This window comes from Martes martes, assembly GCF_963455335.1.
Source record: "Martes martes genome assembly, chromosome: 3".
In the NCBI taxonomy this organism is placed as follows: Eukaryota; Metazoa; Chordata; class Mammalia; order Carnivora; family Mustelidae; genus Martes; species Martes martes.
Window position 1 is genome coordinate 122,930,870 of NC_137890.1, and position 16,508 is coordinate 122,947,377.

Genomic DNA, 16,508 nt, shown 5'->3' on the forward strand with positions numbered 1-16,508 from the left:
CAGAGAACTTCTGCACATAAACATGTTAAATAAGAAAAAGCTTGGTACCATTTTAAAGCATGCCCAGAACTCTGCATGCTGCCTCTTGAACTTTCCGAGGGATTGCATTTCCTTGGTGATTAATGAGACGTTTTCACTTATACTTTACTTGCAGAGGGAGATCCATACTTTACCGGAAAGCTTCAAGATTACACTGGTGTAGAGAAAGATGAGGTGGTTCTACAGTGTGAAATTAGCAAAGCAGATGCGCCGGTGAAATGGTTTAAGGATGGGAAGGAAATAGAGCCATCCAAAAATGTTGTCATTAAGGCAGACGGCAAGAAGCGCATACTCATCCTAAAGAAAGCCTTGAAACCAGATATTGGACAGTATACCTGTGACTGTGGGACAGATAAGACCTCAGCAAAGCTTAACATTGAAGGTAAGGAGACTCCTGTGAGCTCCAGTCTTGAAGCTGCTGGGGTTTTTTGTGCCAGAGGCTAACGACCCATGCCGCCCGTTCCCTTTTCTAGATCGGGAGATCAAGCTGGTGCGGCCTCTGCACAGCGTGGAGGTGATGGAGACTGAGACGGCCCGCTTTGAAACCGAAATCTCGGAGGAGGATATCCATGCCAACTGGAAACTCAAGGGAGAGCCACTACTCCAGACACCTGTGAGGCTATTTCTGAACTTGTCAACAACTAGAGGAGCTGTGTGACATAAAAAAGGATAGGCAAAAAGTCAGAGTGCATGCAGGGCATTTAAAACGTGATACCGAGTTCTCTATCAGACCTTAGGCCAAAGAGAGACACTAGGATCTACAACTGTGCACAGATAGGCACACTTGCCTTCCTTTTGATCTGGTGTACTGGTATAAGGTTGCAGATATCCTGTGATGCTGCTAGTTGGCTCCGAATTATACAGACAATGTCTTGCTTTCCTGATAGTACCTGCCAACTTTATTTCATGAAAAAGAGCTCAAAACTATATCAAATCTCCTCGCTAGTTATTTGTGACATTCCTTTCATTAAGCTAGGATGGCCTTGGAAAAAATACCAAAGATTGTTTCCTATGAAACCTTTTTTTTTTCCATTGGCACAGGATTGTGAGATCAAGGAAGAAGGCAAAATGCACTTCCTGATTTTGCACAACTGCCGCCTGGACCAGACTGGCGGGGTGGATTTCCAAGCTGCCAACGTGAAATCTAGTGCCCACCTCCGAGTGAAACGTAAGTTGGACGTGTTCCTAGTGAAAAGAAAGGATGTGCTCTTGCAGAAAATGAACGTAAATTGGATTTATTTAATTAATTAGAAAACATTATTGAGGTCCTGAAACTGGCTTTCTTGTATTTATTTCTTTGACCTCCTACTACCCACAAGGTTCAAATTCCAAAGTTTTGGAAATTTCCCTGACCTTACTGGCCTTTAGAACAAAAAAAACTTAAGCAAGTCATATTCTCCTGCTGTGTACTTTTTCCATTCAGAGCAGTAATGCATGCCACGAGGATCTAAGTGAGCACTCGAAAAGACCCCATCCCTCGATGCCTGTAGCTATAGCACTATAGAAAAACTCAGCTGTGTGTGCACTCGGACTCAAGAAGGGAGGCGGGGTACGTGGGCTAACATTTTTGGAAGGTGCGAAGTGTTTGATGGATATGGACAGGCTATGTGATCGCGGGGCCCCTGTCCTCTCCCAATCACAGTCTTAGTTATTTTGGAAGTCACATACCACATGTAGCAAGAGGAACTTGATGCCTGGCAGAGACAGATGCAGCACAGATTTCTTGCTGACCTCGTGCATCACAACGGCAGGGCCCCTACAAATACCCACCCTCCAGCTACCAGCTCTCCCCCTCTCGGCACCAAGGGGCCACGTTCACATGAGAGTTAAAACGGTGGCCAGTCCTGCAGCTCTTTCCTTCTTGAAGAGAGCAACCATGAAGATTAATAACTAAGTGTATTCATTCTTTTGGAATTACAAAATGAGTGATCCCGCGCTTCTTCCTTCTTCTCGCAAAGCACGAGTCATTGGTCTTCTGAGGCCACTGAAGGATGTCACGGTGACCGCGGGGGAGACAGCCACCTTCGACTGTGAGCTCTCTTACGAGGATATCCCAGTGGAATGGTATCTCAAAGGGAAGAAACTCGAGCCCAGCGATAAGGTAAAAAGCAGGCGTGTGGATGCCGTGTCCAGCTCTTCCTTTTCTCTCGCGCTCTCCATCCCCACCCCTGTATGCTCCTTGTCCTTTGTTCTTTCTAATGGCCCTTCTTCATCCTTGCCCTTCCCCTGCCCTACTCTAGCCTGATTTCTGTTGAAATTAGAAAGCAGATTCATCACATCTTTGTTGGACTTAACCTGATGGTATTTTTATTGAAGTAGAAATAAAAATTTCAAGTGTGATAAGGTTTTTTGTTTTTTGAGGAAAAGGCAAACGCTCATTAGCTATCAGAGATGGTTTGTTTGATTAACTGGAAGACAGGAGGGATCAAAAAGGCCTTCTGATCAGATGCCTTGTAACCACAGCCCACATTAAGTTTTTTTTTTTTTTTTTAATTTTTTTTTTTTTTTTTAAGATTTTATTTATTTTATTTGACAGAGAGAGAGAGATCACAAGCAGGCAGAGAGGCAGGCAGAGAGAGTGAGAGAGGGAAGCAGGCTCCCTGCCAAGCAGAGAGCCCGATGTGGGACTCGATCCCAGGACCCTGAGATCGTGACCTGAGCCGAAGGCAGCGGCTTAAACCACTGAGCCACCCAGGCGCCCCCCACATTAAGTTTTGTGACTAATTTTCTCCATGCTCTCTAGTGTTCTGCATATAAGGGGATTAAGAAGAGAAGATGGAAATTCCATTTCAGGCAGTTGATCAAGTAGTTGAGATAACTTCTGGGCAGATTTGCTCTTCAAGCATTTCTCCAAAGCTATTTTTAACCCTCAAGTGCTTTGAGCTGTGCAAATTCTGGAATGCCAAGTGGACTATTTACAGTGCAGCTGACAGTTGTGACAAGGAGGGCTCTGAGGTTATCCACATGTGTGTGCAAATATACATTAAGATGGAGGAAATAACCACTTCTCAGTGTTCGCTCTTCTATGCTAAAATTTTAGCAATAAGTAAAAACTGAGATGACCATTCACATAGACCCAAAACATAATTTCCCTGAATTGAGCTATCCGTTCTGCCCCCCCCACAGTCTGTATGTTTAAATTATCTTTATAATTCTCCATTAATTTTGAATTCTTGGAATAAAACCTACAGAGAATGTCCAACATGGGTTGGAAATAAAGGGCAGTACATTATTCTAGGACTTTTTTTCAATATTTAAAAAAATCATATCGAAGATGGCATGAAAGCTTCAATACAAATCAAACTTTTAAGAGGTGAAGGAATAAAAGTTAAAAGGAATCCAGGTAACAAAGAGCCTCAAAGTTGAGTGAAGTAACTAATAAGAAGGCAAACGCCTTTGAACAACTGTAGTAAAACAAAAACAAAAACAAAAAATGAATATTCTACCACAGCAATTAAAGGGGAATTCAGTAGCAGACAAAGTCTGCCTGCTACACAGATAGTAATAGCCAATCAGTCTCCTCTTTTGCCAAGGACAGAAAAAGCCACTGTGCATTGAAATGGCAGCATGAGAATTAAGTTACATGTGAGGACACAATCCTTGCAGCAAGGTCTTCTAAATACTCAACTGGGTGATAGAGGCATCTCCACCTTCAAGTTTGCTTTTTTTTTTTTTTTGAAATGTACATTTGTCCTGTGAAGTGTGGCTTCATTGCTTTCATGTCCAAATGCAGAGAACTGGATGATCCTTTGGACATTTGTAAACTCATGATTTCAATAGAGGAACACTGCTTAAGGACTATATTATTCTTTTGCTATTGAGAATCTTTTGATCAAATTAAGAGCTTTTTTTTTAATTAAAAGATCAGTCTCATTATTTCTAATGTAAGAAATGCTACTATTTTAATTTGAAATGTAGATTCATAAAAAATGTATCCACATTTTATTTAAATATGTATATATATATGTATGTATGTATATATGGTCACTAAACTTCTTTCCGGGAATAAAAAAGATCCCCTTACTATAATTCTTTGTGTCTCTTTTGGCACAAGAATTTTAATTCTTTTCTTTAGCCATCTAAAATATGAAACAGTTTAGCTGTTGTGAACTTGTTCTTGTATTACTTTTATGTCTCTTTTTAAAGAACTTAAAGAAGGGCACCTGAGTGGCTCAGTTGGTTAAGCATCTGCTTTAGCTCAGGTCATGATCTGAGTCCTGGGATTGGGCTCCCTGCTCAGTGGGGAGTCTGCTTATCTCTCTCCTTCTGCCCCACCCCTCTCATGTTCTCTCAATCTCTCTCACAAAAATAAATAAATAAATAAACTTACATATAACTGTGAAGTAATAAAATCATTTTATTATATTTTGCAGGCTTTCTTTAAAGCTATCATAACAAACTTTCTAACACCAATTTAATTCAGGCCTTTCAACTTCAGTTTACAAAATGTTTAGCCTCCAGAACTACAGCAATCAAACAAATACAGGGATTGTAATAGGAAATCAAAAAAGAAAATTTTAGAGAAAACTTTTTTCCTTTGGCCATCAGTCCAAGAAAGCACAGCTAAGTCTTAATTGGCCTTTAATAATTATGAATTTAAACTTTAACAGCTTGGTCACATGTTACGTATCAGTCACATATTACAGTAATATGCACCCATGATAGATTAACAATATGTTAAAAGGATAATCCCTTAACGTTATCCTTACAAACATAAACCACCACAAAATTCAGCTTAGTTCTTCCTTTTTTTGTACATTGTACATTGTAGATGAGCTATTTACCGAGAACCACTGTGTTCTGAGACAAATTCTTGGTAACAGAATAGTCTGGAGCAGCCTCAGAGGAATTTAAATGATAAAACAATGTGTAAATCCACAAGCTATTTCTGTGGATGGGTTGGAATCTGAAATACTTTAAAAGAAGAGCCTGAATTCATAGTCCAAAATTTCTTTTGAAACATCATTACAAAGACAAATTTTTTTTCCCATTCGGGCACCATGTTGAAAAAGTAACTGTGATGCAGGACATCTTAATTACTTTCTCCTATCTGTTTGTATTCCCTTATTGTGTTTCAACCTTCCTCAATTATTTAGGTTGTTAAATTAAATATAGCCATGCCTTAATTAAGGAAAATCTTCATATGAAACTTTATTCTTGACCTCTTCCTTCACAGCAGAATAATAAATAATTTCACTGGTAATAACTTTCACATTATTTTTCATCTAAATGAACTCTTAAGTAGTGCAAAACTGATCTCAATGACAGGGCACAGCATCTCACAGACTTTTCTATGGGCAAACTAGAAGCAGCCCTTTTCATCTTAGTGTTATTACAGTGAAGACGGCCCTGTCTATAGGCTGATTTATGATCGTGCAAGCCACAATTATGGGACCTAATGGCAGCCCACACCAACGAGGTGTATTCCTTTGGACAATTCATTATCCTACAGACTGCCTCTTCAAACCACCTAAGGTTGCATTTACAACAAGAATTCCTCACCCAAATATTAACAGTGATGGCAGCATTTGTCTTGATATTCTAAGATCACAATATTGCAGCTTTCTGTATCTGGTAATTTTTTTCCTTCCTTTCATGATTTAGCTTTTCCAAGTTCTATCATAGATATAAACTCAGTAGCAGAATGGAAGAAAACATTTATCTATGTAAATATATATACAGAAGGATAAACAGAAATTCACCTAAGCATTTCAACATAAAAGGCTGCTTAATAATTATATAAGGATAAGTAGGAAAGCCCAAAATTTCCTTAAAAGATTCCAAACTACTGGTTAAAATCATTTTCAAAGGCATGTGTGCCCCCCCATATATATATATGCTTATAAAACAACTTGGAAAGAACTGTTTCAAATTATTTACCTAAGTGAATTAAATGTACCTATGTATGTATTGAATTGTTGTTTCATATAGTCTTAAACTGTGCTTTTTTGTTTTCCTAAAAAAATTAGGTGGTCCCACGTTCAGAAGGAAAAGTGCATACACTTACTCTGAGGGACGTAAAGTTAGAAGATGCTGGAGAAGTCCAACTAAGAGCAAAAGATTTCAAAACTCATGCCAACCTCTTCGTGAAAGGTAATTACAAGGCTTATTTTTAAAAACATGTGTAATGCAGAGGTTCTTAAATAATGTCAACTCTCAATTAGGAGGAGTACCATAGATCATTAAAATCCACCAAGTATTCAAATTTTACTTTTTTGGCCTAACAAAATAGTTCACAGACTATTAAAAAAAAAAAAAAAGAGTCAAAATGGAGTAGAATATGTTTTACTTTCTCTTCCTGTCCCCCCATTTATGTTGCTTTCAATAAATGTCTGGAGGAAGAATTATTATCAAACTGGGTATCTATCACATTATTAACCGAGGCTCGGCTACTATGTCCTCGATGTTTCGTGTGATTTAAAACAACACGTTTCCTCTGTATGTACCAATAATGATGAGACGTCATTATTAGAGGAAAGCATCCAAATGGAATCAAGACTTACAAATGCAATTTAAAAACAGAAAAAGCCCTGGCAGCCTCAGAAGAAAGTTAAGGAGGTTCTCAGACTCTTGGAAAAGGAAAGGAAAGCTACCTTGCCTAATTAGTGTGATTCTTTCAGAACCCCCCGTTGAGTTCACTAAGCCTCTTGAGGACCAGACAGTCGAAGAAGAAGCTACCGCCGTCCTTGAGTGTGAAGTATCCAGAGAAAATGCTAAGGTGAAATGGTTCAAAAACGGGACAGAAATTCTCAAAAGCAAGAAGTATGAAATTGTGGCTGATGGCAGGGTCAGAAAACTTATTATACATGGCTGTACCCCAGAGGATATTAAAACATACACTTGTGACGCTAAGGATTTTAAGACCTCCTGTAACCTGAACGTCGTGCGTAAGTATTCTTCTTACACAGGACTTTTCATTTGCAACAACAACAACAAACCCTGCCACCATTTGCATGCCCTTCTTGGCCTAACTGCTTTCTTGGCAACTTACGGTATCAATACTGACATAACCTGATCCTTTATGTGTTTAAAAAAAAAAAAAAAAAAGAAGGAAAAGGAAAGAAAAGCTGTTCTACTACATCTGGTCTAATAAGGACACATTGATCCCTTTTACTGTGCTTCTGACCAGTGAGCAGAGGTGCTCTTTGTTTACGGAGGTAAAGCTACAGTAGGAATATCCTGAGACAGATAAGGACAAATTGAATGAAAGAGACAAAAAAGGAGTCATGATTTTTAAAAAGGGGAAAAAAATAGGAAAGAAAGAAAGGAAAGCAATTTCCACTTGGAAAGAAATGAATTCTCAGGTGTCGGGAACAGCTAGAAAATGAGCATGAAATTTCAGTTTGAATGGGATCACGCTCCAGTCCGCTGTAGTACGATAAAGCCCGCTTACACAAGGCTATCTCTGAAAATAAGAAGGGAAAATAAGGTGGAGCGAAGCCTGGATTCTTGGATCCTGTGAATGAAGAGAATGCTAATGGTTTTTCGCATTACTGTTTCGTTTGGTGAAAAATACATCTTGTTTCTAAATGTCACGTGCTAGCTCTTTTCTTCCTTCATTCGTTTGTCCAGTGATAACATTTTCCGGTATGTATTTTTGTGCAATAGCTGCTGTTTGGTTTAGTTGCTTCGCATCTGTCAACAGCTACACAATAGTGGCTTTGATTGTGCTCCCATGTGTCTTGTACTGTTTTATTCTTTCTTCTTTGTGGGCACTCTGCTTTTAGCGAATGAGAGAGTAGCTTCTTGGGTCTCCTTCTTCACTTTGTCATCTCCTTTGCTGCCATGCCACGAAAGCTCGGCCACCACGAGCATATCTTCAATCCCACTGGCCAGCATTTGTGTCCCAGAGTTTCACTGATCAAGAACGATCATCCTGGGAAGGACTCACAAGGAGCCCTTAAAAAAGGAGGGACAAAGGGGCAGCCCTCTGATCCTACCCATCTGCTGACTTAATTCTGGAAATAAATGAAATGAGATATATATAAAAAACAACAACAAATCACCCACCCATACAAAACATATTGCTTTGTTGCACTAATAGATGTCTGACTTATGTGTGACATCTTTGAAGCTGATTAAAAAAAGAAAGAAAGAAAGAAAGAAGCTAAGCATGTGTGATTTCAATTGCAAACTCATGCCTCTCAGCCGTAGACAGGGCTGGTTATAGCACTTCAAGCTGCATTATCACTGAATTCTGCTAATTTCTCCAAGATTATTATGTTGCCTGCCTTAAATAAAATAATGTTTCTTTGCTACTGGTGTTTCCTGTGACAATATCAGGAAATGGTCTGATTTCTGGAGCAGTATCAAAGAGAATTTTCCTTCTGGCCATCATTCAGGAGAAACTTCTTGGTCATTGATAGTTGTAGATACAGATATGTAATCCATTGACATACAGTATGCCACATAGTTTTATGAAACCTACAGAGATATGTTTAAAAAAAAAAAAAAACAAAGCATCATACATGAAGGGCAGCTCCAAGTGCTTTCAAAGTCTGTTGTAGCCTATATAAAGATGGAAAGGCCCTGCAAAGGGCCAGAGTAAATTGTTACTCTGTACAAAGAGTACTCTGACAGCAAATGTCAGAGTAAATTGCTAGAAACCTCATTTTGAATTCTGATGACCTTCTCTTACAGCTCCTCATGTGGAATTCTTAAGACCACTCACCGATCTTCAAGTTAAAGAAAAAGAAATGGCTCGGTTTGAGTGTGAAATTTCCCGAGAAAACGCTAAGGTCTGTGACTGTATGATAGCTGTCTTGTGTTGTCATATACCTTTGTTCACTTTTGGCCCAGACAAAACAGGAAAAAAAAAAAAAAAGAGAAAGTGAATCAGATCTGAGTATCACTTTGCCTTCAGATTAAAGATTATTACTTTGGTGTGAAATATGTGATCCCATTGGTCTCTTTGTAGTATTATTCATTATCACTTGAAAAACAATGGACTTACAATCAAGAGATTCAGATATTATTGGTTTGGGCCATGTGAAATTGCTGTGTTCTTAGGCTGAGAACAAATATCTGTAATTTCATGTGTCTCATTAACTACCATTGGCAAGTCAGCTGTGAGTCTCAGTTTACACATCCGAAAACAAAGGACTTAGTCTGCATGATAAAGCCCTCTATGGCTCTCATATACGATCCCATTATCCTTAACAACTGGTAGTAGCATCACAGCAGCTCACTTAACAATAACGGAAGGAGTTTGTTCTTGCCCTTTTGGGTCTAGGTTATATTTGTATTTACCACTCTGATTCTGCTTCACACCATAGTCCTATTGTTGTTTTCAAAAAAACTCAGAATCCTAATTCCTCTTAAGGACAAATAGGTGAAGGAACAATAAGAAAACTGAGAAAAGTGTCTATGTATCTCAAATATAGGTTCAGTGGTTTAAAGATGGTGCTGAAATCAAAAAGGGCAAAAAGTACGACATCATATCTAAGGGAGCCGTGCGCATTCTTGTCATCAACAAATGTCTACTGGATGATGAAGCAGAGTATTCCTGTGAAGTAAGGACAGCAAGAACTTCTGGCATGCTGACCGTACTGGGTAAGGGTGAAGTCTTTCTTTGCAGAAGTATATGTTTTGGGGAAAAAAATAATTTTCAATTGAACTCAATGTTGTTGTTGTTATTCTTGCAGAAGAAGAAGCTGTCTTTACAAAAAATCTTGGCAACATTGAAGTTAGTGAAGGAGACACTATAAAACTGGTTTGCGAAGTCTCCAAGCCTGGAGCAGAAGTGGTTTGGTACAAAGGGGATGAAGAGATCATTGAAACAGGAAGATACGAAATCCTTACCGAAGGACGAAAGAGAATCCTGATCATTCAGAACGCTCACCTTGAGGATGCCGGCAGCTACAACTGCCGACTCCCAAGTTCTCGAACTGATGGCAAAGTCAAAGTCCATGGTAGGAAAATTACAATAAATCATATTTTAAGAATTCATACTTGATGCATTTAAGGTACAGATGCTGAAGTTTTTAATACCTTGCAACTGCTTCTTTCCAGAACTCGCTGCTGAATTTATCTCAAAGCCTCAGAACCTTGAAATACTTGAAGGAGAAAAGGCTGAATTTGTCTGCACTATATCGAAGGAAAGCTTTGAAGTTCAGTGGAAGAGGGATGATAAGACACTTGAATCAGGAGACAAATATGACATTATTGCTGATGGCAAAAAGAGGATCCTGGTTGTGAAAGATGCCACATTACAGGATATGGGCACTTACGTAGTCATGGTTGGAGCTGCGAGAGCAGCAGCTCACTTGACAGTAATTGGTAAGTTGGTTTTTGCTTCTTGCGTTTGCTTCCAGTTGCCTCTACGTTGGTCCTTCTTCATACTCTAAGAATTGTCGGTTGCTTTCAGAAAAACTCAGGATCATAGTTCCTCTAAAGGACACTCGTGTAAAGGAACAACAAGAAGTCGTCTTCAACTGTGAAGTCAATACAGAAGGTGCCAAAGCCAAATGGTTCAGAAATGAAGAGGCCATATTCGATAGTTCAAAATACATCATTCTCCAAAAAGACCTGGTCTACACTCTCAGAATTAGAGATGCACGATTAGATGATCAAGCCAATTACAGTGTGTCTCTGACCAATCACAGAGGTGAAAATGTTAAGAGTGCTGCTAATCTGATAGTAGAAGGTAAGTCACTTACGTGGTATCAACAACAGTTTTTAAATCAGTATCTACTCTGAACACAGTTAAAGTCAACATTATTCTCCTTTACAACAGAGGAAGACCTGAAGATTATTGAGCCTCTTAAAGATATTGAAACAATGGAGAAGAAAACTGTCACATTCTGGTGCAAGGTGAATCGCCTCAACGTAACCCTGAAGTGGACCAGAAATGGAGAAGAGGTGCCTTTAGACAACCGTGTTTCATACAGAATTGATAAATACAAGCACTCTCTAATCATTAAAGACTGCGGCTTCCCAGATGAGGGTGAATACATGGTCACGGCTGGACAAGATAAATCTGTTGCTGAGCTTCTGATCATAGAAGCCCCGACGGAATTTGTAGAGCCCTTAGAAGACCAGACAGTCACTGAGTTTGACGATGCGGTCTTCTCCTGCCAGCTCTCCAGAGAGAAGGCAAATGTGAAATGGTACAGAAACGGGAGAGAAATCAAAGAAGGCAAAAAGTAAGCGAGAGCGTCTTAAGTTCTATTTCTGGAACTACCTGTATATGTTTGACAACTCAGTGATCATTAGGCTAAGCAATAAGCAATAATTCAATTTCTTCTCTCAGATACAAATTTGAAAAAGATGGAAAGATACATAGACTCATTATAAAAGACTGCAGGCTGGATGATGAATGTGAATATGCTTGTGGAGTAGAAGACAGAAAATCTCGAGCCAGACTTTTTGTGGAAGGTACGTACTGAGTGCAAGGACAATTTTAATATTAGTGCCAGTCTTTAAAGGTCGTTAACCCAAATGCAAACGTTAGTATTCATTTTACATTTTCTTTTCAGAAATCCCTGTTGAGATCATCAGACCTCCCCAGGATATTCTGGAAGCCCCTGGTGCTGATGTTGTCTTTTTGGCTGAGCTCAACAAAGATAAGGTGGAAGTTCAGTGGTTAAGAAATAACATGGTCATTGTTCAGGGTGACAAACACCAGATGATGAGTGAAGGAAAGGTACACAGGCTACAGATTTGTAATATTCAACCTCGTGACCAGGGTGAATACAGATTTATTGCCAAAGACAAAGAAGCCAGAGCTAAGCTAGAACTGGCAGGTAAATCCCTTTCTTTTGTGTTCAGTTATCCTTACAATATCACAGATACTCTGTTAAGTTTCAGATTTCACAATTAATTAGATAATGCTTGTGAAACCTTTTATTTCTGCTAGGCTCTACCCACGTCTAACTATTCTAATGTCTCTTACCACAAAGTGTCCTGCATAAGAGGTCATTGATAGCTTCTTCTTTATGTGCTAGAACCTTGAACAGGTGCTGGCACATGGTAGCTGTTCATTATTTCCTGTTCAATATTGCCCTGAAAGTCATCCCCAAAAACCCGTATCTAGAGAAAGCTCCGGTCTCTTCTATTTTCCAAACCCCTCTGGACCCTCTTAGGTCTGTTCTCATCCTGACTCAAGCTTCCAAGACATCCTTATGGGTTGTCATTCCGAAAAAGCCAGTTTCCCTTGTACATAAAATTTCGTCTGGTTTATCTTGAACTAAGACATGCCTACTTTATAAAAACAAACAAACATGTTTTGTTCTATATTTAGTTCTCCATTATTATTTTTGGCAAAGAAGGGAGATTTTACAGTTTTATATCAGTCTTAATCCTCTGTTCTCAAGTCTGACAATTTGCAAAGATGCCCTCTCTGCTCTAAAGTTATTGTGATATACTTCCAAGGTTATGTAACCAATATTTGCTAACAAATATATAGCAAAGAAGCTGTGGTGTAGCTAGACTGTAATGCATAACTCAGAAGCATTCACATGTTCTTTTTCTCACCAGCTGCACCTAAAATCAAGACAGGTGACCAAGATCTTGTGGTTGACGTTGGCCAGCCTCTGACGATGGTGGTGCCCTATGATGCCTACCCTAAAGCAGAAGCTGAGTGGTTTAAAGAAAATGAACCTCTGTCTTCAAAAACTGTTGATACTACAGCTGAACAAACTTCTTTCAGAATTTTAGAAGCTAAGAAAGGAGACAAAGGAAGGTATAAAATTGTGCTTCAGAACAAACATGGAAAAGCAGAAGCATTCATCAATTTAAAAGTTATCGGTAAGCCCTTGCATCACTTGGACTTGATCGGCAAAGCACAACCAAAAGCATGGTAACACACTAAAAAAATTTTTATACATGAATTTCAGATGTTCCAGGGCCTGTACGTAACTTAGAAGTGACAGAAACATTTGATGGTGAAGTCAGCCTCAGCTGGGAAGAGCCATTAACTGATGGTGGAAGCAAAATCATAGGTTATGTTGTTGAAAGACGGGACATCAAAAGGAAGACGTGGGTTCTGGCCACAGATCGTGCGGACAGTTGTGAGTTTACTGTCACTGGACTACAAAAAGGCGGAGTTGAGTACCTGTTCCGTGTCAGTGCAAGGAACAGAGTTGGCACTGGTGAACCAGTAGAAACTGACAATCCTGTAGAAGCAAGGAGTAAATATGGTAAGAAGTCTTTAAGTAAATTGCAAACGAGCTTATCTTTGCTTTTATCCCTGATTTAACCCAAAGCCATGTTTTCTTCTGTGATGAAATCCAGATGTTCCAGGCCCTCCTTTGAACGTAGCCATCACTGATATAAATAGATTTGGGGTCTCACTGACATGGGAGCCACCAGAGTATGATGGAGGAGCTGTGATCACAAACTACGTTATTGAATTAAGAGATAAGACTTCTATCAGATGGGACACTGCCATGACAGTGAGAGCTGAAGACCTGTCTGCAACTGTCACTGATGTGGTGGAAGGGCAGGACTACAGTTTCCGGGTCAGAGCCCAAAACCGAATTGGAGTTGGGAAACCAAGTGCAGCCACACCCTTTGTCAAAGTTGCTGATCCAATTGGTAAGCCTATCAAAAAAAGGAAATAATTACTTTATGAAATCTAGAAATGAGGCCTATTAATTAAAATAAAGTTAATGAGAAGGTAGGACATCAGAAAGATGTGAACAAAATCACAGAAATCTAGACTGTGCCTACTTAATTCAGTAAATTCAATAAACCTGATAATAAGGATAATGGGGATAATAGAAATGGTTATACATTATCTTAATAAATTGTCACTGAATTAAATGGTGTGCTCCTACTCTTTCTTCCATTCCAGAGAGACCAAGTCCTCCTGTGAACTTAAATTCCTCAGATCAGACTCAGTCATCAGTTCAGCTTACATGGGAGCCCCCTCTGAAAGATGGAGGAAGCCCAATATTGGGTTATATAATTGAGCGATGTGAAGAAGGAAAAGATAATTGGATTCGTTGCAATAAGAAACTTGTCCCTGAACTGACTTACAAGGTAGGGAATTTGCATCTATAAAAACATTCAGTGTATGATCATGTACTTAAATGCACATGTTTTTACAACTGCTGATTCATTACTTCAGGTTACTGGATTACAAAAAGGAAATAAATATTTATACCGAGTGTCTGCAGAAAATGAAGCTGGTGTTTCAGATCCATCTGAAATTCTTGGTCCTCTAACTGCTGATGATGCATTTGGTAAGTGGATATTCTGTTTTTAGGTTTGGGAATAGCACGTAGCTACTTCAGGGTACCAGGGCCTTAAATATAGTACTAGAAACTCATTAATTTTTCTTCTTGGTAGTTGAACCAACAATGGATTTAAGTGCATTCAAAGATGGTCTGGAAGTTATTGTCCCGCATCCTATCACGATCCTGGTACCAAGTACAGGCTATCCAAGGCCAAGTGCAACTTGGTCTTTTGGAGATAAAGTACTAGAAGCGGGGGACCGTGTGAAAATTAAAACCTTATCTGCCTACGCTGAACTTGTCATTTCTCCAAGTGAACGTCCAGACAAGGGCATTTATACACTGAAATTAGAAAATCGTGTGAAAGCAATTTCTGGAGAAATTGATGTCAATGTAATTGGTAAGTACCTAAACTTTTGTTATATAAGGTGACTTGACAGTATTAACAAATATTGGTTCAAGCTGTTACCTATACTGATTTCTGACTACATTTTCTCAGCTCGCCCAAGTGCTCCCAAAGAACTGAAATTTGGTGACATAACCAGAGACTCGGTGCATTTGACTTGGGAACCACCAGATGATGATGGAGGAAGTCCACTAACAGGATATGTTGTTGAAAAGCGAGAAGTTAGCCGGAAAACATGGACTAAAGTGAGTTTTGAGCAGCAATGAGCCATCTCCAGAAAAAAGAGTTGGGGAAAGCCCAGCATGCTGGGATGCCATGCAAAGTTTATATGGTTTCACTTTGCCTTGCTAAAAAAGAACCAAAAACTTAGTGCCTTGATGCTTAATGCTTCCTGAGGTGGTTCAACCAAGCTTTGGTATAATTGCCTTATTTTATGCCTTACCAAATTTTCTACTAAGTTCATGAAAAAATAAAATTTAACCTTTTCATTTTGTACCTGAGAAGTACCCATATGGCCTATTAAGCTATAAGCCGTTCTAAGGACACTGAGCACTTGACTCCCTGGTGGTCAGACTTCTCACGCTACTAAATTATCCTAGTTGGCCCAATCTACCATTTTTTTTCCTCCTCAGTTTTTTACTGTTATTTACTCAATACTCAGTATTGTTTTTTACCTTGATTTAAAACCATATTTCTAGGGGCACCTAAGTGGCTCAGTCAGTTAAGCATCTGTCTTCAGCTCAGGTCGTGATCCCAGGGCACTGGGATCCAGCCCAGCATTAAGGGCGGGGGGGGGGGGGGGGTTCCCCTGCTCAGCAGGGAGCCTGCTTTTCCCTTTGCCTCTGCCCCTCCCCCTGCTCATTCTCTCACAAGCGCTCTCATAAATTAAAAAAAAAAAAATCTTTAAAATCATGTTTCCAATAACCAAGCTAGTGGAAAGAATCAATACCTTTTTGCCATCAATACCTTTTTGCCACCTTTTTTTTTATTTTAATTTTTTTTCAGTGTTCCAAAATTCATTGTTTATTCACCACACCCAGTGCTCCATGCAATACGTGCCCTCCATACACTAGGAAAGTTTCACCTTAATATATTAGGTTTAAAATGTTATGTGTCTTCTCTGCAAATTTTCCCTAATGTGAAATAATATTTACCACTCAAAAACAATTTCTATTTGTATCCCTGTTCAGGATAAAAAGCTTTTGACTCAGGGAAAGGGTTTTGGGGAGACAAGTAATTGTATTTCTTCATCCCAGGTTACAGACTCCGTGACTGACCTAGAATTCACAGTTCCCGATCTTGTTCAAGGAAAAGAGTATTTATTTAAAGTTTGTGCTCGTAACAAATGTGGCCCTGGAGAACCTGCATATGTTGATGAACCTGTAAATATGTCAGTTCCTGCAAGTGAGTACATTCTTGGCAATGTCTTATCTAGCCTCTTATTACCATTTTTGCTTTTAGACCTGGAGTCGAAGTTATGGGGAGCGGGGAAAGGCACGGGTTGGCAACATGGAGATTTCATAGATGACCTATCTAAGACTGACTCTCCTTAAAATGTTTATAGCGGTACCTGACCCACCAGAGAATGTTAAATGGAGAGATCGAACAGCCAACAGCATCTTCCTAACATGGGATCCACCTAAACATGATGGTGGCTCACGCATCACAGGCTACATAGTTGAAAAATGTCCACGTGGCTCAGATCGATGGGTTGCCTGTGGAGAACCAGTTGCAGAAACAAAGTAGGTTTTCATAATTATTTTTATTTTTATGTTTTATATATTTATTGTATATTTATATTTAATATCTATATATGTTTTTAATTATAATTACGGCACACGAGTAAATATTCCATCTTACTCACCAAAATGAGTGTTTTTCTTTTA

General features: G+C 39.2%; 1 protein-coding gene across 1 annotated transcript in view; it reads left to right on the top strand.

Moving 5' to 3' along the window:
- The window catches only part of TTN (titin), a 272,495-nt gene that overhangs the window by 166,785 nt on the left and 89,202 nt on the right, over positions 1-16,508 (top strand). The window contains exons 213-235 of the mRNA XM_080798480.1: positions 155-421; positions 513-652; positions 1,081-1,207; positions 1,998-2,140; positions 6,009-6,132; positions 6,660-6,926; positions 8,680-8,777; positions 9,423-9,591; positions 9,684-9,950; positions 10,051-10,317; positions 10,406-10,684; positions 10,775-11,183; positions 11,291-11,415; positions 11,517-11,783; positions 12,517-12,786; positions 12,876-13,178; positions 13,273-13,575; positions 13,835-14,022; positions 14,111-14,225; positions 14,332-14,616; positions 14,716-14,867; positions 15,879-16,026; positions 16,187-16,364. Of these exons, the coding sequence (XP_080654606.1) occupies positions 155-421; positions 513-652; positions 1,081-1,207; positions 1,998-2,140; positions 6,009-6,132; positions 6,660-6,926; positions 8,680-8,777; positions 9,423-9,591; positions 9,684-9,950; positions 10,051-10,317; positions 10,406-10,684; positions 10,775-11,183; positions 11,291-11,415; positions 11,517-11,783; positions 12,517-12,786; positions 12,876-13,178; positions 13,273-13,575; positions 13,835-14,022; positions 14,111-14,225; positions 14,332-14,616; positions 14,716-14,867; positions 15,879-16,026; positions 16,187-16,364 (4,891 nt within the window). The remainder of the gene's footprint in view (positions 1-154; positions 422-512; positions 653-1,080; positions 1,208-1,997; positions 2,141-6,008; positions 6,133-6,659; positions 6,927-8,679; positions 8,778-9,422; positions 9,592-9,683; positions 9,951-10,050; positions 10,318-10,405; positions 10,685-10,774; positions 11,184-11,290; positions 11,416-11,516; positions 11,784-12,516; positions 12,787-12,875; positions 13,179-13,272; positions 13,576-13,834; positions 14,023-14,110; positions 14,226-14,331; positions 14,617-14,715; positions 14,868-15,878; positions 16,027-16,186; positions 16,365-16,508) is intronic.